This window comes from Lacerta agilis, chromosome 1 (genome assembly GCF_009819535.1).
Source record: "Lacerta agilis isolate rLacAgi1 chromosome 1, rLacAgi1.pri, whole genome shotgun sequence".
Classification (NCBI taxonomy): Eukaryota; Metazoa; Chordata; class Lepidosauria; order Squamata; family Lacertidae; genus Lacerta; species Lacerta agilis.
In genome coordinates this window covers 90,737,884-90,763,140 of record NC_046312.1, presented here as the reverse complement: position 1 = coordinate 90,763,140, position 25,257 = coordinate 90,737,884, and the positions used below count along the sequence as shown (strand labels likewise).

Genomic DNA, 25,257 nt, shown 5'->3' with positions numbered 1-25,257 from the left:
AACAGACTAAATGGAAAATGCTGACTCAAAATAAATGGCATTAGGAATAACTGGAAAAAGACGATGTTCTCAGTAATAACTGCATCTGTGAATGCTGAATGATTTATATGAGAAGGGTTGGCAAGACTGAGGGTGCTGGACAGTCTAAAGGAGTGTAATGTTTTGGAAGAGCCATGTTTTTCCAAATACTGCCCCCCAATGAGGCATGTCCAGCAACATTGCTTTGTGTATCTGTGTGACTTGCTGCGTAAGGCGTCATCTGCACCATCCATTTAAAGCCCTGCTGCATGACTTTAAGTGCTCTAGGCTTCCTCCAAAGAATCCTGGGAACTGTAGTTTCTTAAGGGTGCTGAGAGTTGCCAGGAGACCCTTGTTCATCTCACAGAGTTAAGAGTTGTTCCAGAGTTCTCTGAGAAAGAGGGACTGATTGTTAAATCACTCTGGGAATTGTAGTTTTGTGAGGGGAATGAACCCAGTGCTTCATTATGCATAATGGTGAGCTTATTGAAATATGTTTGGGAATTGCCCTAGTGCAGATTCTGTGGGCAAGGCGCATCTTTTCATATACACCCAGGGTGGGGTGTCCATATATCTTCAGTGCCACAGCATTTATGCTGCTTTCTTAGGTGAAGGAATGTGTTATTGGGGGCATTCCAGTCTCCTTGCACTACAGTCTGGAAAATGGAACCACCAGCTCTTGGATCTATACAGCCACTGTTGGCATTACATTTCTTCCCCCCCCTTCCCCCCCTGCTCCCTTTTGGCTTGCAGTTCTCACTTGGGGTGAAAAAGAATCCCTACAAGATTGTGTTAAGTTCTACTGCACAACATAGGCCTAACCATTTGTTGGGTTGGATTTCTTTTTATATGTGATCCTGCTGAGCAGGTGAGAAGCACATTGCCAGAATACAGTGAGCGGAATAGCTTGCAGAAGTGTGACCAATAGAGGATGCTTTTACATAATCAACCCCATCCTCTCATTCTTGATTTATGATATTTAACTTAATTTTTCCTAGTTTATTGTAGTGTGCGGGGGCAGAAGATAGCAGAACAGGGAGGACAAGTTGGCTTAACTTTTTAATTATTTGTCCTGAGGCTCAGTTGTTTCTATGAAGGTTTCTTGCTCAGGCATCCTCCCTCTTGTTTCAAAGCATTAAGCAGAAATTGTGGGAGTTGGGAAAAGTGATTCTAAGTTTTCTTCAGAAGCTTATAGATTGTGTACAGCCTCATTTCACAAAATACAATATACTAGCAGCTGTGCAGATTCATGTACAGTGGTACCTCTGGTTAAGTACTTAATTTGTTCCGGAGGTCCGTTCTTAACCTGAAACAGTTCTTAACCTGAAACTGTTCTTAACCTGAAGCGTTATTTCTGGGTCAGCGGAGTTTGTAACCTGAAGCATATGTAACCCAAGGTACCACTGTATTCTTGCTAGAATCTTTTTTTATTCTCTTGAGTCTGGAAGTGCTCTAGCTTTTCCCGTCTTCACAGTTGGTTAATTTCTTTTAACCCTAGTAGTCTGCTAACCTGGGAGAAACATCAGGGAGAGCTTCTGCTATGCAAAATTCACTGTGTGTCACTTTGAGTGGCAGTGTATAATGCGTGCTTATTTGTGCCATTTTGGAATGTAGACAGAAGCTAATCCTCCTGTCTTGAGTCATGGAAATAATTCTGTAGGAAGTGGTTTAACTTGTTTGCCTAAGAAGGAACTGCTTCTCATTACACCCTGTTTCTAAACTCAACCTTCTAGATTTTCCAAAGTTCAAAGCTTTTTCCTGCATTCCTCTTACTTTGTACTTACTTATTTTCAAAAACCTGAATCCCACCAAACAAAGCCTGCAGGGCAGCATGCAACATTAAGTAGAAATATCAATAAAACTACTGTAAAACGCCCCAAGTATCAACTTTATAAATTAAAGTCTTCTAGACAAAAACAGCAGCAAACAATATAAAAATTAGCTTTAGTGAGTCGGAATCCCAAGCTACCTAACCATTTTAGGTCTTGGACCCCAAATGTTTCACTAACACTGTAAAAAGCAGCGCAGAGCTGCCATAGCAGGCTTTAGGGGAGAGAGAGTTCCACAGTAGGGGGCTGCTACAGAAAAGGTCCCGCTGCTTGTAACTACCACCTAACATTTGCTAACAATGGGACTTGGAGCAGTCCCGCCTCTTCAGATGATGTTTGTGCATTCTAGGGGATTGTGTCTTCTGTGGGAAAAAGCATTCTGTAAATAAGGGATAGCCAATGTGATGCCCTCCAGATGTTTTGGACCACAGCATCTCCTAGCACCCCTGACTATTGGTCATGCTGAATGGGATTGGGGGGAGTTGTGGTCCAAAATGCCTGGAAGGCATCATGTTGGATACCCCTTGCCCTAAATTAACCATGTATGTCTTTATTTAGGGCTTTAAAGGTTAACACCAGCACTTTGAATTGTGCTCAAGGATAATGTGAGGACCACTTCATTTTTTTCTCAACAGTAATGTTATGTTCTCCCACCATGTAGTGGTGAGCACAACTGAAGTTTCTGATCCCTCTCTTAAGAACATAAGAAGAGCCCTGCTAGATCAGACCCCAGGCTAGCATCCTGTTCCCACAGTGGCCAACCATTTATAAGGGTGCAATCCAGGTCCATAAAAATAAGTAGGAGTCCTGCTGCTGACTTTAGTCGGAGTCCCATTATGATTTAAGGTGCAAGAGACAGAAGTTGGCTTGCTTGTCTTATTTCTGTATAAGTGATCTCTTTCCATGCTGGAACTTAATTGGACTGCATTAGGGCTCCCGTCCAGCACCATTATTATTTTTATTTTTAAATATATGGGCAATCATGCATTTATTTACAGGAGTTTCCATTTGGGAAATGAAAAAATGCTACTCAGCCAGTTTAATCTAATTGTAATGGTTCCACTTGGTTTCCCCCCCCCCCTTTCCTTTTTTCAAAAACCCAGACAAACGCAATGAGGACTGGCATGTGTCCTTGTAAACAAATTGCAGAAAGGCTGCAGCGTGGAGGTCTGTGTCTTAAACTGTGCCAAATCTCTTAATTTGTATTGTGCTCTTGACACTCCTGCTGAAAAGGCAGAGTAGTGGAGAAAAACGGAAAGTGAGGGGGAGGGAAGAGATGAAGGGAGATGGTCTCTTTGTTGTGCCTTGTTCACTTAGCAAGGCTTCCTGCATGAAATGGGGGAAAGGAGGCCAGGACAGCGTCCTGACAAGCCCCTGAACAACAGCAAGATAGCAGTGGTTTTTTTTTTTAATAAAGATTTTATTCTTTTTCCATATATAAACAAAAGAAAATACAGAAATACATAATAAGCAACAAACAATAAACAACAACAACAACAATAACAATAACAATAAACATAGGAAAAAACGCAAATACATAACTAAACATACACCTATCTCAGTCTTCTTCTTGGTTCTATCTTCTTTACATACTTTCAGACTTCCCCCGTTCCCCCTCCTGCATTCAAAACTGATATAAAATTTGGGTAGCTTTGTATCTTTTTCCATAAATCTTAACCTTATCTCTCAATAAACTTAAAGTTTATTAAACAAATATATTTTCTAACTTAAACTCAATGTCTTAAACAACCCTTAAGCATTTGTAACATTCACATCTAAACTTCTGACAGCAAGATAGCAGTGTTCTCCCAGTCTTTGCTTATGTAGCTGCAATGGGATGCATCTCAGAATTTGAGTCTGAGTCAGTCCCATATCTCCCTTGTTGAGAAAGGGAATAGCTTTGGTGAAACCAGCATTGTTTCTTGGACTGCTGCAAGTTCCTGAGGCTTGAATCTGTTGATTTAGCTGGTCCGTGTGTCTTGTTTTTATCTCCTGGGAATTGGGAAGGTAATTTAAAGTACACGGGAGGCAAACTGCAGGGCCTTTTACCATAACAAAACCAATGATATTTAAGGGAAGAGCTGTGGCTCAGTAGCAGAGCATTCGTTCTGCACACAGAAAGTCCCAAGTTCAATCCCTGGCACCTCCAGGTAGAACAGGAGAGAGCCCTTTCTGAAACCTTCGGTAGCTGCTGCCAGGCAGTGTAAACAGTCCTGAGCTAGATGGACATGATGGTGTTCTCATCTCCTATGGCAGTAATTTAGCAGCAGGACTCCCAAGTTTGAAGGAGTGATACCTTTATCTCTGTTTTGTCTAATATCAGGACAGTTTACATATTACAGCTGTAATTTATGGTAGTGGCTATGAACTATCTCACAGAGAGGCTGTTTCCTTACTGTGAGCTGCTCAGCGAAGGCATTGGTCAGTTTTCATCCTGCAAAAATAATGGTCTGCTATTGCTTGCTGAAAAACACCCAGTCTTCACAAAGGTCCATTTCATTCCGTATTCATCCCACAGTAATGGCCATCCATAGAAAGACTTAAATAAGTGTCTTTGGTCACAACTGTTTAACCTGCTGTACTCTGTTCTACAACACATTTAAGTTGTAGTCTGTCCTACAAGTGCCTAGTCCTAAAAGAAATTCACATCCTGCTGACCAGTTGTTTTGTGAGCAGGGCTCAGAAATGTGGAAAAGCCAAGGCAGGGGTAGGCAACCTAAGGCCCGTGGGCCGGGTGCAGCCCAATCGCCTTCTCAATCTGGCCTACGGACGGTCCAGGAATCAGCATGTTTTTACATGAATAGAATGTGTCCTTTTATTTAAAATGCATCTCTGGGTTATTTGTGGGGCATAGGAATTGGTTCATTTCCACCCCCAAAATATAGTCCGGCCCACCACATAGTCTGAAGGACTGGCCCACGGCTGAAAAAGGTTGCTGACCCCTGGGCTAAGGTGTAGACTCCTTCCCACCCCAACTTCCAAGCTGTTTTGGTTCTTTTTCCAAAGGTACAGATGTGTGTATCACTAGCTACTGCATTGGCCCTGTTGAAATGTGAGCATAATTCTGATTTGAACACAAAACCCCTCATCCTGCTTGGGGCTGTGCACACAGAAGCCTGCATCCATATGTACCGGTACACAGACCAGTGTTGGCCAGGGGCGTCGCTGGGGAGGGGCGGCAGGGGCGGCACGCCCCCAGTGTCAGGGTGACAAGCAGCGGGTGGGGGTGACAAGCGGCGGCCCCTCCCGTCACTCCCGCGCGCCGCCGCTCCCTCCCGTCACTCCCGCGCGCCGCCGCTCCCTCTGTCACCCCGGGAGCAGCAGCGCTGCATGGACAGGGTGCTCGCTCGGTTGAGCGAGCACCCCGTTCGTGCAGCGCTGCTCCTCCCGGGGTGACCGGTGGTGCGTGGGGAGTGGTGGGAGGGGCCGCCGCTTGTCACCCCCACGCACTGCTGCTTGCTCCGTCGCCGTGGGAGCAGCAGCGCAGTGTGTGCGGTGCTGCTGCTCCCAGGGCGACGGAACGAACGGCGGCAAAAAGGAAAGGGGGGAGCAAACGGGCACTTCCCCCCTTTCAGCCGCTTAAACGGGCCTGTTTGCTTCTCCCTCCCCCCCTTTCGGCTGCCCCTTTCGGCGCTGGCTGGGCTGCGGAGCCGAAAGGGGGGAGGGAGAAGCAAACAGGCGTGTTTAAGCGACCGAAAGGGGAGAAAAGCGCCCGTTTGCTCCCCCCCTTTTCATTTTCGGACACTTCTTTCGGTGCTGACTGGGCTGTGGCTCTGCAGCCCAGCCGGCACCGAAAGAAGCGACCGAAAGGGGAGAAAAGCGCCCGTTTGCTTTTCCCCCCTTTTCACTTTTGGACGAAAGGGAAAAGGGGGGGGGAAGCAAACTGGCGCTTTCCTCCCCTTTCAGATGCTTCTTTCAATGCTGGCTGGGCTGCAGAGCCGCAGCCCAGCCAGCACCGAAAGAAGCGTCCGAAAATGAAAAGGGGGGGGGGAGCAAACAGCCGCTTTTCTCCCCTTTCGGTCGCTTCTTTCGGTGCCGGCTGGGCTGCAGAGGCGCAGCCCAGCCAGCGCCGAAAGAAGCGTCCAAAAGGGAAAGGGGGGGAGCAAACAGGCGCTTCCCCCCCTTTCGGCCGCTTAAACGCGCCTGTTTGCTTCCCCCCCCCTTTCGGCCGCCCCTTTTCGGCGCCGAAAGGGAGAGAAAAGGAAGCAAAGCTGGCGCGTTCAAGCGCCCGCTTTGCTTTCCTTTTTTCCCCCTGCGGGGGCATCCCCAGGGGCGTGGCATTGCTCTGTGCACGTGCGTCATGACGTCATGACGCATGCACATGCCGCAATGCCCCGCCCTCAGGGGTGCCTCTTGGCTTGCCGCCCCTGGCAGCCAAGGGGCTAGAAACGCCCCTGGTGGTGGCGCAGGTTGTGAATCACTTGCCTGCTCATACTGCACTCTTGCCTGCCACTGATTTTACAAGCATAGAGATCTAGGGAAGAGAGCTTCTGAGAATATCGCATGGAAACGATCAGGTTGTCAGTCTGCTCTCTTTTAAGAGCACTCTAATAAAATTGGCTATTACTTTTAAACATGGAATTAGGTTTACTGCTTTCAGTGGAAGAGCTGGAAACATCTGACATCTCATTTCAGAGTTAAACTAGAAGAAGCTCCTTGTGGCAAAGCTGGAAGTGAAATATTTCTAGCAAATGGCATGAATAAATCGGATGCAAAACCAAAACAAGAATGGTGGGTTTAATAGCAACAGGTGCTAGGGGACAGATGCATGTTTCTTGATACTTCCCCCCCCCCGCCCCCCAAAAAAGAGAGAGAGAAATGCTTTAAACTTTTGATACTGGTACCTTACTATCATATAGCTGACATTTTGTTTCAAGAGCAACATAACTCATTCACCAATTGAAACATGCTACAATCATTCAACTTCAGGTGTAGCATTTTTAAAAACTGAAGTAGGCAGAATGCTGTTTCAAATGTGTTAGTCACCCAGTCTCTGTATGTTGCTTTGACACCTCTGACTTGTTTTTAGAATGCACTTTCCTCTCTTGGGCTGAGATTATATTCCAATTCACCAGGAAGACTTGTGCCTGCAGAAGGGTGCTGTGCTTTTCCAGCATTTATTTTTAGAGTTGGAATGCTTCTCCAAGACAGCCTTTTATATATTGTAAAGGTTCCTGGCTTCTCCCTCCCTCCCTGTCTCTTAATTTGGGGTGTGTGTGTATAAGAAATATCAAACAGACTGCCACAGGCTTGGGAATTCTTGATGCATTTGTGTATTGAAAGCTGGTTTAATCTTGGTAATGAACCAGATGCAGCTCCATTTCTTTCACGGTAATTCCAGCTGAGCAAACTTTTTAAGTGTCCAAAGATTTTCCTTGCAATAATGGAAACAACAAAAATTAACCAGTGCCTCTCAGTTTTCTTTCCAATGTAACCTCATTGACTCTAGTACTACAAAGGTTACTGCAGATTCCACACACCCCAACCTGCACCAAAATGTCTAAGGAGGGGAGCCAGGGACCTCTACTTTTCAAATATGTTGAACATCCCAAAGTGGCTGGCCTGGAGTTGTTTGGCTGGCTCAGATACGTCTGCTTTTAAAGATCCTCTTATTTCCAAGTATCCTAAATAGCAAGTCGTGACCTCTGTGAATGGTTTTTATCATAAGCAGCTAAGAAATGATTCCTCCAGGGAGAGATTGCTGCAAAATATTGTCAACAGCAGTGCTGCAAGGTCTGTAGTAGCCTTTTAATGTTTGTTGGTGTTGGCACAAAGTAGAATCTGTTATTTCAAAACAAGGAAAGAGACTCTGAGATGAAAATATTTAATAAGATTAAATATTTGTTAGTGCAAAACAGACAAGGATGAAAAAAAGAGGGTGGGGTTTAACTAAGAACATATTCCTTCAGCTGCATCAGGAAATAATCAAGAGCCAAAAAGAGTGTGTCTGAACTTTTGCTTCACTTGAAACAATAACTAGGAACTTGCTTCTATTTTAATTTTCTTGCTTAGTCCCTTGGTCTGTATGCTGTGCAGCTTAAGCTTGCCAGGTTGGATCTACAAATGAGATGCCACCCATTTAAAAAGTGTCCTTTATTCTAGAACATATCAAATGTACAGCCTTGTTACTTTTTACATTTGAGTCTAGCAGTCCTTGTGTAGCTATTCTCATGCCAATTAATTTTAGCCTTTGTTGAGTTCTGGCGTTGTGTCTGTTGGGGTTGAACCCGAGAGTGGAATTCCGTGTAGTGCTAAGTGGGGTATGAAGTTCACCTGCACAATGGGACTTTCTCTCCCCCCCCCCGCACTCCCCGTGTGACCCCTAAACTTGCTCTGTTCCCCCCCACCCACCCTCCAAAGCAGATTTAGAGGCCAAGGGGTGGGATAGTCTTGTTGCACGGGTGAACTACATTCTGTACATGCAGCCATTAGCCCAGAGAGAATTTGATAGACCTTGCGGGAACTTGTCATCTCCAGAGTAGTGGTTGAGGATAAAATGGACCATCCTTGGATGCCCTTGAAGGGAAGAGGGAAGGGATACATGTGTTAGCTTGATGATTTGGGGCTTTGCTACATTCCTTATGTAGAGGATGGCAAGGCTTGTTTTGTTGGCATCAGAAGTATGTTACATGTGCTTTGTTTATCATTGTTGGTTGGCTGGTTTGCATTGTTGTGGAGAGGATTCAGTAAAGCGAGTCCCCACCTGCAGTTTCACGGGGTACAGCTGACAGCAGATGGGATTACCATCTCATGTGTAGTTTGTGAGAACTACACCATAGTTTGTAGGCGACACTTTTTGCTGAATGTGATGTCTCCCTCCACAGTCAGTTTTTAATTACTCATTCCTGATATTGCCCTTTTTACTACTACGCAACACTTTAAATTTACACAGTATTGCAATCTTTAATGTGTTTGCTTTCAACCCAATCCTGTGAGGTAGGTCATTTAATATCCCCATTTTTCAGACCAGCAGTGAGGAACAGTGATGTGTCCAAAGTCTCACAGCGAGCCTATGGCTGATCTAAGACTTTTTTACTCAAGCACAGAGCCAAGCTCAGCTTTGTATCATTGAACACATTGGCTCTTGGGTAGCATTACTGCCTCTTAATTGGATTTTCAGCTGTCTTCTGGAACTGTGTCCCCATTTCCTTGGCAGCAAAAGTGACGCCTGCTCTGTTTAATTTGCCTCTAGGTCATGGGGAATGCCACTGTGGGGAGTGCAAATGCCACCGTGGTTACATCGGGGACAACTGCAACTGCTCGACAGAGACGGGTCACTGCCTTTCCAATGATGGCCAGATGTGCAGCGGCCGAGGCAACTGCATTTGTGGGAAATGCCAGTGCACAGAACCGGGTGCCTTTGGAGAGACGTGTGAGAAATGCCCTACCTGCCCAGGCGTCTGCAGCACAAAAAGGTATTGTGGGAGCTAGTTAAGAGTGAAAACCCTTCAAATAACATTATGTGCCTCATTATGTTGCTCTCCAGCTTCATTGGTGTCCATCCCACCTGCTGATATACCTACAAATATTCAGGAAGCAATGGTGCACCACAGCTTGAAATTTACTTATCACTAGAATCCAGCGAGGTAGCTCATCAATATTCCCATTTTTCAGTTGGGGAATCTGCAGCTGAGACATGTGACATGTCCAAGACTACATCCATGAGTACATTGTGCTTATTACAGCTTATTGTAGATGAGACCATAGCTTTGAAGTACTTTCCATACCTGAAGTCTTTGGCTCAGTTTTTGGCCTCAGCAGTTAAAAAGGCTGGTGGTAGAACTGGGGAAAATCCGTTTGAGCTAGGGGGTAGGAGACTCAACAGTCCCAGGATCATGCACCTACCATCTTGTCTTCATGCACGGCAGCAAAGGATGTAGTTCTGTGGTAGAGCAGCTGCTTTGGAAGCAGAAAGTCCCAGGTTCAATCCCTGACATCTCCAAGCAGGACTGGGAATGTGTCCTGCCCAAGATCCTGGAGAACCACTCCCAGTCTGCGTAGACAAGGACCAATGATCTGACTTGATATAAAGCAGCTTCCTATGTTGCTGTGTTCTATAGTTCTAACATCCATTTAGCTTGCATTGATTGATGTTTGTTGCTTAATGGCACTTGTTCAGGCTTGTACACCCCGCCACCCCCAAGCTGAATGCAACTCCTTGCTCTTGTGTTGGAACCTGTCAGGTATCTGACAACCTCCATTTCTCCCCAGTTCCAAATCATATAGCAAAAACAGGTTTATGAAGCTGTAATATGTGCCTGGTTTGCTGTTTTCAGCTTGACGGTTCATATGTTGTGCAGGCGTGCATTAATAGTATTGTGTATAATGAAATGCATGAAAGGATCCTTCAAAGAATGCAAAATGATCTGAAGCAATATGCATTTTTTTAATTTCAATTTTACACAGCCTTAACTGGCTAATTCTCTGTATTAGCCTCCAAAGGTTGGATACCTTCTCTACGAAACAGGACTGTCCTAAATATAATTTCCCAGTGCAAATCCTTTTATGGGGTTCTTCTTGTCACTTTCCCTTTCTTCCTTTTTTAAAAGTATTCTTAGAGAGGATTAATGGCCATTTTACTTCCCCCAAGAGTTAGAGCATTAAGAAGAGCCCCTTATTTCCAACAGGTTACTGTAATTAGGAATGAAAACCACAAGAGCTTTATCTAAGGCAATATCTGCAAGTTGTTGACCTTAAGGACCCATGCTTGTCTCTATCCTTTATCTGGCATAAGGTCTCCATCGTGCGCATACAGAGCACAAATGCAACTGTTTGCTGCTGCTGGCCATTATAAAAATATTGCTCACAGCTGAATCCAAACTGCAAGGGTCACTTGATTCTAGAGTAAATATTTATAGTGCTATTTTAAAAGTTGGGAATCCCTAGAAAGCTAGTGCTAAAATTAAGAGGGATTTGGAAATCATTTTGGCAATTGAGTTAGGTTTTATGAAGTGGAAAATCACCCAATTTGCAGTTGAGCATGGAATGGAGGGTTGATACTCCAGCAGTGATTATTTCTTCTTGAATGGAAACTGTTTCTCCTTACAGATAAGAAACAAATGTGTAGCCATGACCCCTGTACCAATAAAATCATCAGGAGCCTTTATATGTGGTTGCCACAGAGGGGGAAAGGTTTTACCTTGAGAAAAGGTCTGACTGTCCATGTTTTTCCCCATGCAAACAGTGGTTGCTACAGTGCACGGAGACTTGTGGGGCAGAAGACAGGGAGGCCAACAGTAGGTGGAGCCAGAGAGAAGGATAGACAAAACCAGTGACAGAGCCCACTAATTCTAGTTTTGCTCCCATCCTCCTTCCTGCCGAGTTCTATGATGGGAACACTTAAGACCAAGGAGGAGGAGGAAGCTGATGGCAGTGCCATTTCCCTGGACTGGTTCTAAGCAAGAAGGCAGATGGGGACCGGCTGAGGGTAAACGGAGGTTGGTGGGGGCAGTGCCCCATTCCCTATGGGGGAAGACTCCACTGCACTCAGATGTGATTTGAAGGGAAGTCTATCAATCTCTTCTCATTCCTCTTTCTAAGGGACTGCATTGAGTGTATGCTGTTTAACTCAGGAAGACTGGCTGACAACCAGACCTGCCAAAAACATTGCCGGGACGAGATCATTACTCGAGTGGATGTTCTCAGTAAGTACAGGCAAGATAAACTAGGCAGAATCCTAGCAGAAGTCGATGCTGCTTATCAAAGTCTCACAACTTTAGGGGAAAGGGAATTTGGAATGTATTTCGTTAAAATATAGACAAATGGTTGGTTGTATTAGAATTGTAAGGGAGAGGAACATTAAAGAACTGTGTGTGTAGGAAAAGAAGTAGCTGTGAGGTGATCCTAATGGCAACAGATATAGCCAGCCGCTCTCTGTCTGGAGTACATTGTCGTGTGGATTCAGTAGTTTGATATCTCTGGACTTCAAGCTCTATTGTGTTGAACCTTTTGTCACATTCCCATTTTGTGTGTGTGTGTGTGTGTGTGTGTGTGTGTGTGTGTGTGTGTAGCATTGGGGGGCCATCACAGCTGTAGCTGCTCAGCTGTACTTGTGGCTCAACCCCACTCCAGCCAGTTCACAGACAATGACTATTTGTCAATGCAAATGTTACAACATACTTTTTTTTTTCTTCCTCTTTGTCTGTCTGTGGTGAGTTTGTTTGCTACTTAAATGTGATTCCATTATCAACCAGCTTTCCTAGGGAGAAAATTCCAGATTTTTTCATTAGTGGCATCCAAAACTGCCAGAGAGGGTGTGTGTGTGTGTGTGTGTGTTCTTAAAAATGCCCCTTGAAGCCCTTCTGGCTGCTTGTGTAAATACAGATGCCTACCAATCTCAAAAAGCTAACAGATAACCCTGAAATGCAGGCTTTTCGTTTGAAGCTGCTTTCCAAACTCATATGCTTAAGCTCTGCAGAGATAACGTAGCCAATATTGTGCTGAATTGCATGCAAAGCTCTTCCTGTGCAAACAGAAAAATTCTGGAGATCCACTTTTGGGAAGTGATTTGCACCAGCTTCACAAGTGTAGGGTAGAATTGAACTAAAATGTCTGTGTTCCTTACTTGCTCCTTTATGGGATCCCATAAAGAGGCATGGAGTCTATGGCTTCTGTAGCCACCACATTTTGGACAGAGCATAAAATACAATGGCATAGTGATCATATTGGACTCCTTCAAACATACTTCCTCACCTCAACCCCAGAGTGTCCTATTGGGATCCAGCCTCTTCCAGGCTCTGGTTCAACACTTTCACAGCCTCTCCTGATTCAGACAGAATGGGGAGAAATATGTGTGCCATCCATGCTCCAGATCCCTGGATGACAGCTCCCATTGGCTTCATATAGATGTTGAATAATATAGGAGAATGGACCCTTCTGCTTCATCTGACGGGCCTTTTCATTTCATCTAACAGCCTGTCCTTATATGATCCACTGGGAGCGGGGGGGAGAAACTGCTTGAAACAGCCGTGTCTGCCCCCCCTTCCTCCCACAACTCCCCCCTTCTCTCAAAAATGACCCTTCAAGCAATTTTTGGCGATAAAAACCATTCAGCACATTTTTGGAATGCAAACACAGTGGATTGATTGCAGTTTTGATAACATCTCCACTTTGTCAGCACTTTGCAGCTGTGCGCCTCAAAATGGGACTGTTGTCTGCAGAGTATTCAAAAATGAAGGCAAGAGGGAAAGCAAAAGGAATCACTGGAGAGCGTGCAATCCCTTGGCATTGTAGCCAGCATCATTTAGGAGCCTCGTTTTCTCAATCACTCTTTTGTTACTAGGGCTTTACTTATTATCCTAAACCAGATAGGCCTTTCGTGTGCATTCTTCTGAAAATCTGTAGCTGGGTTCAAATATGATGAGATGGAATGTCTGATCAGACCCTAGGAGCCTTTACAAATTGTTGGTTTATTGCTCAAAAAGTGAACTTGATACTTGGTTTTAGCAGTGATCCAAACAACTAGCATGAGAACAGTGGGATACACTGCTTTCCCTCAAATACCACTTAAGTTGTTTGTTTTAATTAGTTTTTGTTAAAGATTTTTGTGTTACAAAACAAACGGTCAAGGTACATCTGTTGTCTCCACTTTCAATTCAGTCTTTTTCACGGTTCCTTTACATTTAGTGAGAGACACTTTTGTCATCAACATATTGCATTTGGGGGAAAAGAGAGGGTGGAGATTCTGTTCTATTGCCTATTATTAGTGTGGGGGTTTGTGTCAGCATCACATGGGTAGATCCTTTGTTTATGTATTTATTTTTATTGATAATGAGAGAGGTTAGGGGGTCCCAAGCTTGGTTGGCTGCATTCAGTTGATTGCGGTGTGGCTTGTTGGGGGGGGTAGGTTGTTGGGTCAGGTTAGCCAAATTGATTCGTATGCTGTTTGTGGGGATAGATCATTGTCCTGTTGTGCTGTGTATGTGATAAAGGGGAACCATACCGTGGTGAAGGCGTCCTTCTTTGCTTCTCCCCATGCTAGTTTGAGTTTGTTGGTTGACGTTTACTAGTTTAACTTCTTGGTAAAGCTTTAGAGCAGATATGGAACCCGTGGTCCTCCAGAGGTTGTTGGGTCTTCAGCTGCCATCAGCTCCAGCCAGCATGGCCAATGGTTAGGAATGATGGGAGATGCAATTCAGCAACAACTGGTTCATAACAATATAAGAGCCTGCTGGATTAGGCCAATGGCCCATCTAGTCCAGCATCCTGTTCTCACAGCGACCAACCAGATGCCTGTGGGAAACCTGCAAGCAGGATCTGAGCACAAGAGTACCCTCCTGCAATTTCCAACAACTGAAATTCAGAAGCATTCTGCCTCTGACCATGGGGGCACAGCATTGCCTCCACAGTTCATGGAGACAGTGCATAGCCTCCATCATGGCTAGGTGTCTCATCCTCCATGAACTTCCCCAGGGATGTACTAGTGAATCTATTTTAAAGAATTAGTTTAAAGAGCATTCATTTATTAAATGTGACTAATTCAAGATGTTTAGCAGGGTTATATTTGATTCCTCTCCTGACAAAGTTGCTCTTAGTTTGGTCTGAAGTTGTACATGCACCGGTAGGGATTTGTGGGCAATCTGCTATCAGGAATAATGAAGGTTGAAGCATCTTTGAGACAGAAACTTTGTGGCAACTGCAACGGTCTGTACTTCTGACATGGTCCACAAGCCATCTGCCAAGCAGCCAAACACTCACACAGTAAGAGACATGAAAAGGGAAGACATCAGATTCTTTACATGGGAGCAGGAGCACAGGCAGATGGAAAGTAACCTGCTCAAGGATACTTGAAGGGCCAATCCTCCCATATAATCCTGCCTCACCCATTCAGATCCATCAATGGAAACATGCAGTTGCTGGGTAAATGGGATTTCCTTGTTTTCACACCCAGGCTTTGACATTTAAGTCTGAGGGGCCTTGGTGTTTTGCTGTGTGGTGGAAACAAAACTTTATTGTCAGGCTTTTGGCCTAGGCTACTGAATATTATTTTTTACTTCCTGCTGTAATTTTGTTAAGCTATGGCACTGCTCAACTATGCTTCAAATACTTTTTGTATAGCTTCATTATATTGCTGGTAGTCACAAAGTTTATACATACATACATACATACACATACATACATACATACATACATAGTGTGGCTTTGCTTGTTCTAAGCACTACCATTAGAAACCCGATTGCTTATTCCCCAAGGGGACGAAGTAGTGTTTAAAAACTGCAAACCCATATGGACAAAAGTGAGAGACTTGCCAATGAGACCTGCCTGAGGATGCAATTTTCTCACCTGCCCCAGATCTCTGGCTACATAACTATTCAGTTTAATGCCTTCGCTTGACCCTATGCAGTGTATCTATCACAGCATGTTTTTCTGTAATGCACAACATTGACCTTATCAGTGTTGAATATTTTAATCTCCATCTCCCCGCTACTTCCTGTGCCCCAACTGGATTGCAAAATTAAGCTTATTTCCAGACAATTACTTCCTCCATGGAGACTGGCATAAGGAAATGAAACTTCCTCTTCCAAAGACAGCCTTCCAAGTTTCAGTTTTGTTTGGCCTTCTTTCAGAGAGACATAGAAATTCCTCTTTAAGGAGGGTGGGGCCATACCAACATCTCCTTTGCAATCTTGGAGTTGTGTTTATCCATAACTTTCAAAATGTTTAGGCATGCAGCCGAGTCAATCTTTCACCTACTCACTATGTTAATGGTTTCAACAATTTTAGACATTTGAATGGTTTCCTAATTTGCTCCATATGTACCAACAGGAAGGCCGTCATATTGAAAGGAATCCAGAGACCCAAGAGACTTAGAATCTCAACATATTCTTCCATTTCTGGGGTCAAAATAATGGTAATTCAAACATGTGTTTTGATGCGCTGAACAAATGCCCAGCAAAACAAAGGGAGCATCTAATGCTGGGGATATGTTATAGGTTGAAATGCTTTTCAACATATGCCACAATATGCTAGGGTTTTAAATATTTGTGTTATAAATAGGATTTTCATACATTTTATTCCAGAAACTGATGACCCTCATTCAGTCTTGTGTGCTTATCCAGTGAAGGACTGTGTGATGAAGTTCACCTACACAGAACTCACCAGTGGAAAGACAAACATCACTGTTCTCAAGGAACCAGGTTTGTTATATCGTACATGCTTTTTGCTGTTTGTCCATACCAGCAAGGCAAAAGTTTGGTTGTGGACTTGCGAATCCCTTAGAACATTTTGCTTCCTTTAACACCACTAAGGATACAAGAGTTTGGATGTTGTCCCTAGATACTCTTTCCCTTTTCAGATGTGCTGAAAACACATGAGCAGTTTTAGGTATTTAAGGCAAACCAAGCATTTCCCCTTTGGGGGCTTTAGTGTGGTGGGGCCACTTCCACAGCCCTGCCATGCACAACAGCCAGGGCAGAAAGTGAGGGGTTGAATTGCTGCCTGATGCTGATGGATCCTAGGCTAGCTCAGCCTCCCTGCCCCCCTAATACCGTTTTGGGACCTTTCACTTGGCTGCCCATAGAACTCCCTTGTGTCTCTATATTCCAAAGGGGCAGTTCTGCATTGCTCTGTTGAAGGCAGCCTGCAGGAGGCCAGCTTAGCTAGAGAGGAGACAGCTGAGCACAAGAGCGGTTTGGATTGCTCTGCCCACTAATTAATTTTCACTATTGGGGGCGGGGACTGCATGTAGGTTAAGCCAGAAGAACAGATTCACAAAGGGAGTGGTCCACAAAATACTAGTGAGAGGGGATGAAGGTGGATGGTCAGTGATCAGTGCCAGGCACATCTGGAGCACATCAGAAGGACCTTGTGTGATGGGATGATGAAGTCAACTTACCTCAGTGTTGCAAGCATTCTTGCCAGAAGAAACATCCGAGCCAATTGGAGCTTATCGGCTAGACCCAAATCCCCACCCTTATTTTTAAGTCTAACTATCATGCTATGATTCTTTTTTACTTTGGTCATAATCTAAAGCTCCTGATCTAAACAGCTCCAGACTTTGGGGAAAGAGTCCAATAGTGAATTTAAAATAATAATAAAAATAGATACTTTTTGAAGTCGAAAGGTTATGCAATATTGCACCCTACCTTAGCTTTAGGGATTTGAATGCAGTTGCGCCCCTTGGCCTCAGTCTCCTGCCAAATTAGCTGAGCTGTGAGCATGAAGTGGGTGCGGCATCATTTTCAGATGGCATTTCTTTCTAGGTGACTTGGGCTGCATGCCAGTGGTCAACAGGGCAGAGCAACGGACGTAAATTTTATCTATGTAAAGTAGGCCAGTTTGTATACGCACTCACATTCCCCTCTCTAGCTTCCACCTAGACAAGCAAGAGGCATTATCAGTGTTCAAGGACACATTCTGAGCCAGGCAAACACACTCAAGGAGTGTGTGAAATAGGACCAGTGAAGAATGTGGCCTGGGAAGAGTGTGGCTGAGGAAAGGGTGAAACATGGGAAGAGCCCAGGCTGAGGTTCCCCACCCGTTCTTAAAAATGCTATATACATATGGAGCTGTCACATGCAGCAAGCAGAAAGACATGTGAAATTCCCCACCCAGTGACCTTAGATGTGCACAGAAGTAGCCACTTGCTAGATTGGGGATATATAAAAACTCTGCTGCTGCAACAATGTATATGCTGCAAATGAATTAGCAGAGCTGATCATATGTTAATAGTTAACTGTTGTCTCTGAAATATTGCATCAAAAATTCTGCTGTTGGTTCTGAACCTTTCAGGCTTTAAAAATACCTGTATTTGAAAAGGCAAGTTCTGGTGTTTTCCAATTACTCTGGATTTAGATAGTGTCCTTATCAATGATGACCAACCGGGGTCCCTTTCTTTTCCTTGCCAGAGTGTAGCACTGCCCCTGATGCCATGATGATCTTACTTGCTGTGGTAGGCAGCATTGTGCTCCTGGGGATTGTCCTCTTGGCAATTTGGAAGCTGCTGGTCACTATTCATGACAGGCGGGAATTTGCCAGATTCCAAAGTGAGCGTTCCCGGGCAAGATATGAAATGGTAAGCATTCACTTCGTGGGGGGAAACCAGGAAAGAGTTGGAAAAGGGCTCAGTGCATAGGGGTGGGAAGAAATGTGTGCTGAGGACTAGAGAGCAGGAAGGGAAAGTCTTGCTTTACTCTGTTCAGGGAAGGATTCATGGGGGCTGCTTGAGACCAGAATGGTGTGCAGGGAGGCAGAGGTGGCTCGGGTGGAGGGACGCAAACATGAGCAGCAGCTGTGGAGCCGCAATGTACTGGCAGCTTAAATTGCCTTTGCCCAGGAGGGCAGGCTGCGGCTTTGCTCTTGGGGTGGTTGGTCACTCCATGAAGAAATGGACAGCCCACCCCACCGGAAGAAGACACGAGGCAGACAGATGCAGGGAGCTTGAGAATGTGCTTCTCAGGCTCCATGTGCTTGGCTGCCACCTGCCTGCTCAAAGATAGAGAGCAGCTTCCTTGAGCTGGTCAGGTGGGGAGAGACAGCCCCCCCCCCAAGCAAGCGAGGCATCAGGGCTCGCTGCCTCCGCCTTCACACTGGAGGACTCTTCTAGTCAGTCACTCCTGAAGCGACAAAGCAGCTGGCATCTGCCAGCCTCCCCCCCCCCCAGCAGAGGGACTCAGGAATAGCAGTGGTTTCACCTGCAATATACCGCTAGGTGATGCCTCTGTTGCAGTCTGGGTGATGCATTGATACATCACCTAGGCCTACACAACACTGTTACAGACTTTAGGAGTGTATAGGGGAAAGAGTAGCAAAATAGCATTAAGGGGAGGGAGAAACAAATGAGATGCCATTGATTTTAAGCAGAACTTGTATTTGGTTTGCATGTCCAGAGTTTAATCTCCCTGTAAAATACACTGTTTATACCACTTCCTTTTTTTCTTTTTTGCAGGCTTCAAACCCTCTTTACCGAAAACCTATTTCCACCCATAGCTTAGATTTCACATTCAATAAGCTTAACAGGACCTATAATGGTACAGTTGATTGACACTATGCTTGAAGGTGGAAGAGAGAGTGGAATGCTTGACAATTGCTTGGCTTCCTCACCGCTTCCCAAAAAGGAAGACTGTATCCTCTACAGTGGGACAGTATTCTAAACTTTGACTTGAATGTCAAGAGATGGCTTCTATTGCACATTGAGGACAAATGGGTAGCAGCCCATGTGCTCTGCAGATCTCTAACCCAAGCCCTGCTGATGTGCTCAGAACGTGCTGTCACTGACCTGGAGCTCTTGATGCCTCGGAAGCGCCAACCTATTGAACAATGTGCCATATAGCAGCTTCAGCCATATCTTGGTAGGAAAAAACATGCAGGTCCATTTCATAGGGGTATTGTGTCACTGCTGGTTTTTAGGGAGAAAAACTAGCATTGGAGGAGGTGGTGGAAGCATTGTTTTTTTTTTTTTTTAAAAAAACCAGGTGTTAAACAGTTTTTAGAATAAATTTTTATATTAAAAAATAAAAGCAATTGCATATATGTGCTATGAGTATACTTATTCCTTTGCTTCCATGATCAAGTTTTTTTCATGAAAGATGTGTTGCACTATCTTTAAGCACTTTTTATCAGAATTTAAATTAATATAAACAGGGACTGTTTGCTTGTTCAGCCCATCAGTTTTAGGTCAGCCTGTACACTTACAAACTGCTCAGTTATCTGAAATTCCACGTTACAGCCCTTCTCTCTGTAGTTGCTGTTACTGCAGTCACAGTAGCCGGAAATGTTTTGACTGCAAACATGCTTACTTAGGAATAATTCCCACTGAACTTTACTTCCAAGTATACATGCTTAGCATCTGGTTTTTAATCTTTTTAACCTGAATTTATCAGCCCCTATTTGCTCACTACGTGACCCATAGTGAAAATAAAATAAACCCAAGTGTGGATACTGTAATATTTGCATAATTCAATTCAACCACAAAACTTAAGATACGTAATCTCTGTTTCTGTTTAATGTCACCAGTTTTGCAGGCTGGCAAAGGAGACAACTAGAGGTCCTCTAAAGACTGCTCACTAGTTCTTACTATATAGCATGTTAGGTTTAACCTAATCTACTTGAACACCGAACAATAAAGATCTTTAAAGAAGTACAGTATTAAATGTATTAAGATCAGGTTTCTAAATGCTTAATGAGAGAGGCAGTGTATGAAGTACTTTTGTTTTATAAAGCTTACTGTTTGTTGGCAGTGACATTGCATTTCCTCTTCGCGAAGAAATCAGCCTTAATGCTGCGTCACCTTGTCCAAGGGGCAAAGTTGCTAGGTTCACTGTTAATAATCTGTAATGAAGAGGTGTGGCACAGGGAAACAACTGGATGGGCTGAAAAGCAAAATCAAGCGAGTGATGGGACCACTGCAGCCCAGGAAGGGAGAAATTTCATATTATTCCACGCAGTCGACATGTAGCAAAATGACAACTGCAAGGCACATGGGGTAGCCACTTGCACCTACTCCACCAAGTAATGGCCATAGCATCCCAGCAGCAGTAGCTCAGGTTTAATAACATATGTATGAAATGTCTTAAGCACACAAAGACCATTATCACAAATCCAAATATGAGTTTAATGAAGTGCTGCTTCAGGTTCTTGCAGTGACTCAGGAAAGAACAGTGCTCAAAACATTTCATGACTCTGCATTTATAAAAAATAAGGGTCTATACACTTCCCCTGTACATACAATATTACTGTAAACATTGTCCAGTTTCAATATAGCAGGCAGCTGCAAATAGAATTTTGTTAGGACTTTAATGACAGTTTCTTAAACTTCCCAGTTAAACTATCACTCCTAACACCTACATGTGCAGTGTAGATACATCAAGTATGAATTTAAGGCTACAACATACCTCTAATTGTGTAGCCTAACACCTGGAACCATTTCTTGCTCCATTAGTTGAGCCTGCAAAACAAGCCCCCAATTTAAAAAAAGAAAAACTGATATTCTTGAGGATTAGAGTATATCTATTTCTTATGGTAATTTAAGAGACTGTTGTATCACAGCCTCAGTGCAGAAGGCAACATAAAATAAATAAAAGGCTAGCCAAACTACTACTGATTCTCTCATTCTGACTCTTACTGGTCACAAAATGCATTTGCCAGGAGAAAACCAAGTTATTTTCATTTCCTGCTGGAGCAGTAGGTGCGGACATAGACCAATAGTAACTGTGTTCATAGTAGCAAGCTTAAACAGCCTATCTGCTGCCCAGCATCAAACTATGTTTATTTAACATTTTTATACGCCATCTTTCCCCCAAGGCTTCTAAAGGCTTAAAAAATGGCAACATAAGAAGAGAACAGTCCATGGCATGTAAAAATAGAGCACTCATCAATCAGAGCCAGGATTGATGGAGGAATGAGAAGATTTGTAGAATTACCTGACATACTAGAATTTATGAACTTTCCCTCTTAACCACATTAACTAATTCACTCACACAAATAAAGTTGTCTCTTACGTGTCATAGTGGCTGGACATAGTGGAAAAGCACTGTTTGGCTAATAGCAAAGAAAGGTTGCATATAACAGATTACAGTGATAAAGGGCCACATTACAAAAGGCTGAAATTGTCCTTCACTATTAAAATAAACTGGCTCCAGCTTCATCTCAAAATGAAAGTGTAAAGCAGCCAAATTAAAGGTGGGGTGGAAATTTTAAAACAACAAGAATTAGGTACTGCAAAGCACCTCATGCCACTTACATCTTCTGAATGAAATGGCTGTTGAAACCTTCAACAGAGAATGGGACAGAACTACATAATTTAAATGGCTATCAAGTGTGTGTGTTGATTCCTATAATAATCTGTAATGAGCATTTCAATAACAGCCAATTATGGAGAATCACTGTTATTGGGGTAGCTGGCTCAGTGCCTAATATTGAATGAAGTAACAATCTCTGATGGGTTTGGTTTTTCAACAAGTAATGCAAGCCAGTAAATGACTGCAGAATGAATATTTTTGCCATTATTGCCACTTTTCGTCATTAAGCTACTGCATTTCCTTGACACAGAAGTTTGCCAAGCAACCAATCTAACAAGAATTATCACCTGATGACCACAACGCCAAATACTGCATCAGCTTAAATGTATAAAAGTCAAATCTAGCCACTTAACCCCCACCCCCACTTATTTTTACAAAAAAGATGCAATTAAGAAATTCAAGTTGTTTTATAAACTACTAGCAGAGGTTAGCACATCCAGCGTCTGTCTCCCTATATATTCACTGCCTCAGCTAGGAATGCCTATGGTACATAATGCAGATGAGTTTTTCTTTTGTTTTGTTTTAAACAACAACGCACAAACAAATTGTGACCTAGTTCTCATGTTGCTAACATATGGAAGGAAGCCAAGGAATGTAAAATTAGAGATTATAGGAGACATTAACCCTGGACACAGATTTCTTTACAGAGATGTGCCTGAATGAAAAGCATTGTTCCCTTGGCCGCTTCCAAAACCATGCCAGTTAAGGCCATACACATACAAATAGTAATGTATGCTAACAATAAATCCAATCTGAATGAAGGAGGTACAGTGAGGGGGGAAAGTATTTGATCCCCTGCTAAATTTGCCTGTTTGCCCTCTGACGAAGAAATGACCAGTCCATAATTTTAATGGTAGGTTTATTGTAGCTGTGGGAGACAGAATAACAGGAAAACCCCCAGAAACCCAGAAGACAAAAGTCAGAGATTGATGTGCATTATAATGAGTGAAATAAGTATTTGATCCCCTATCAACCAGCCAGATGTCAGGCTACCTGGTATCTTCACTGTATGTAACGAGCTGAGATTAGAAGCACCTGCTGTAAGGGAGAGGGCTTACCTGTAATCCCAGCTCATTACAGTACCTGTACAAAAGACACCTGTCGACAGAAGCAATCAATCCAGCAGATTCCAAAGTAGCCACCATGACCAAGACCAAAGAGCTGTCCAAGGATGTCAGGGACAAGATTGTAGGCCTGCACAAGGCTACAAGACTATTGCCAAGCAGCTTGGTGAGAAGGTGACAACAGTTGGTGCAATAATTCGCAAATGGAAGAAACACAAAATAACTGTCAACCTCCCTCGGTCTGGGGCTCCATGCAAGATTTTATCTCGTGGAGTTGCAATGATCATGAGAACGGTAGTGAAGCAGCCCAGAACTACACGGGGGGAACTTGTCAGTGATCTCAGGGCAGCTGGCACCATAGTCCCCATGAAAACAGTTGGTAACACACTACGCTGTGAAGGACTGAGATCTTGCAGAGCCCGCAAGGTCCCCTTGCTCAAGACAGCACATGTAGAGGCCCGTCTGCAGTTTGCCAATGCACATCTGAATGACCCAGAGGAGAACTGGGTGAAAGTATTGTGGTCAGATCAGACCAAAATTGAGCTCTTTGGCATCAACTCAACTCTCCATGTTGGGAGGAGGAGGAATGCTGCCTACGACCCCAAGAACACCATCCCCACCATAAAAAATGGAGGGGGACATATTATGCTTTGGGGTTGTTTTCCTGCTAAGGGGCAGGACACCTTCACCGCATTGAAGGGATGATGGATGTGTCCATGTATCGTCAAATCTTGGGTGAGCACCTCCTTCCCTTAGCCAGGGCATTGAAAAAGGGTCGAGGATGGTTATTCCAGAATGACAATGACCCCAAACACACGGCCAAGGCAACAAAGCAGTGGCTCAAGAAGAAGCACATTAAGGTCCTTGAGCGGCCTAGCCAGTCTCCAGACCTTAATCCCATCAAATATTTGTGGAGGGAGCTGAAGGTTCGAGTAGCTACACATCAGCCTCGAAATCTTACTGACTTGGAGAGGATCTGCAAAGAGGAGTTTGACAAAATACCTCCTGAGGTGTGTGCAAATCTGGTGGCCACTTACAAGAAACGTCTGACCTCTGTAATTGCCAACAGGGGTTTTGCCACCAAGTACTAAGTCATCTTTTGCAAAGGGATCAAATACTTATTTCACTCATTATAATGCACATCAATCTCTGACTTATGTCTTCTGGGTTTCTGGGGGTTTTCCTGTTGTTATTCTGTCGCTCACAGCTACAATAAACCTACCATTAAAATTCTTTGTCAGGGGGCAACTAGACAAATTTAGCAGGGGATCAAATACTTTCCCCCCTCACTGTATGTGCAACAAAACAAAGGAGATCCAACTACTATCATTTTGTCAAAACAGAACTCCCTTTTTTGTTTTCTGAAGTGAAAACTCAGTTCTTTTCTGTTAAATACCTACTACTTCAATTAAACAGTTCTTTATACTTGGGACAGCCTTGGACACTTCCCTCTCAATCATCACCAACTATTGCTTTTTAGGATTATCTATTTTCTCTTCTCTATTTTCTCACCACACCAACCCATATGAGTGATGCAGGCACATTTAAAAATGCTCTCTGCCTACCACTGCTCTAGGAAATGTTAAAAGTATGGCTAGACCCATCAGCTGTCTTATATCAACACAGATATTACACTGAATATATAGACAAAGGCAGGATGGGGGTGTAACTCAAACAGGTGGTAAGAGTAGTGCTGAGCCTACATGAACCCCCTAAAGATGGTTAGAACAGTACATCTGCATCTGTCTATTCTGTTCCAAAACAGCACAAATGACAAATATTTCATACAGCAGACGGCTGCTTTCACATTTATATTCCAGCAAAAATGGTTGCCAATTCCTAAGCAATTGGTAACTTTAGTTTCTTAGTTCTCGGCAGTTATTGTGGAAAACTAAACAGTAATAAACAAGTCTATGTACAGTAGGGTTGCCATATTTCAAACAGCGAAAATCCAGACAGAAAAGTTGTGCTTTTTCTGGCAAGATTGCAAAATTAACATTTTGCAGCTATTTTAAGGAAAAATTGGCCAAATTGGCATTGCCGACATGGGCTGACGAATGTGGTATTCCAAGCAAGTCTGTGAAATTTCAGACGTATGGCAACCCTAAGTAAAGAAACTTTTGAAAAACACAAAGGGTTATAGCACCCTCTGGTGGCTTAAATTTTATACAATGATACAGGGGAGGAAGAGGATATCCAGGGCTCAGGGGGAGGAAGAGGATATCCACGCCACTGGGTATCATCCAGAATTCTCATACCATTTAAACATAGCCTTTTTGAAGTTTATTGTTGTGACAACCATTGCATTTTACCAGTGAGGCAATTATTAGAGAAGCAAGGATCCTGAATGTCGAGGTAGCAGATCATTAATGGAATGCATCATCTCCACATATTGCACAAGCATATTACTGTGTTTCTCCAAAAATAAGACATAGCCATAAAATAAGCCATAGCAGGATTTCTATGCATTTACGAAATATAAGCCATTCCCCGAAAATAAGCCATAGTGACGTGGCACCTCCCATTAAAACAGCCCGGAGAGGCGTGGCTATGCAGCATACTGATGTGACGCGGTTTAAATAAGACATCCCCTGAAAATAAGCCATACTG

General features: G+C 43.7%; 1 protein-coding gene across 2 annotated transcripts in view; it reads left to right on the top strand.

The window, feature by feature from the left end:
- The window catches only part of ITGB5 (integrin subunit beta 5), a 74,112-nt gene extending 54,872 nt beyond the window's left edge, over positions 1-19,240 (top strand). The window contains exons 11-15 of one of the 2 annotated variants that reach the window (XM_033163130.1): positions 9,040-9,262; positions 11,388-11,491; positions 15,866-15,982; positions 17,693-17,859; positions 18,733-19,240. In XM_033163130.1, the coding sequence (XP_033019021.1) occupies positions 9,040-9,262; positions 11,388-11,491; positions 15,866-15,982; positions 17,693-17,859; positions 18,733-18,828 (707 nt within the window). In that variant the 3' untranslated portion in view covers positions 18,829-19,240. Of the gene's footprint in view, positions 1-9,039; positions 9,263-11,387; positions 11,492-15,611; positions 15,697-15,865; positions 15,983-17,692; positions 17,860-18,732 lie in introns of those variants that run through there. The other variant, XR_004427481.1, reaches the window with a different exon arrangement.
- The last annotated feature ends 6,017 nt before the right edge of the window (positions 19,241-25,257 follow it).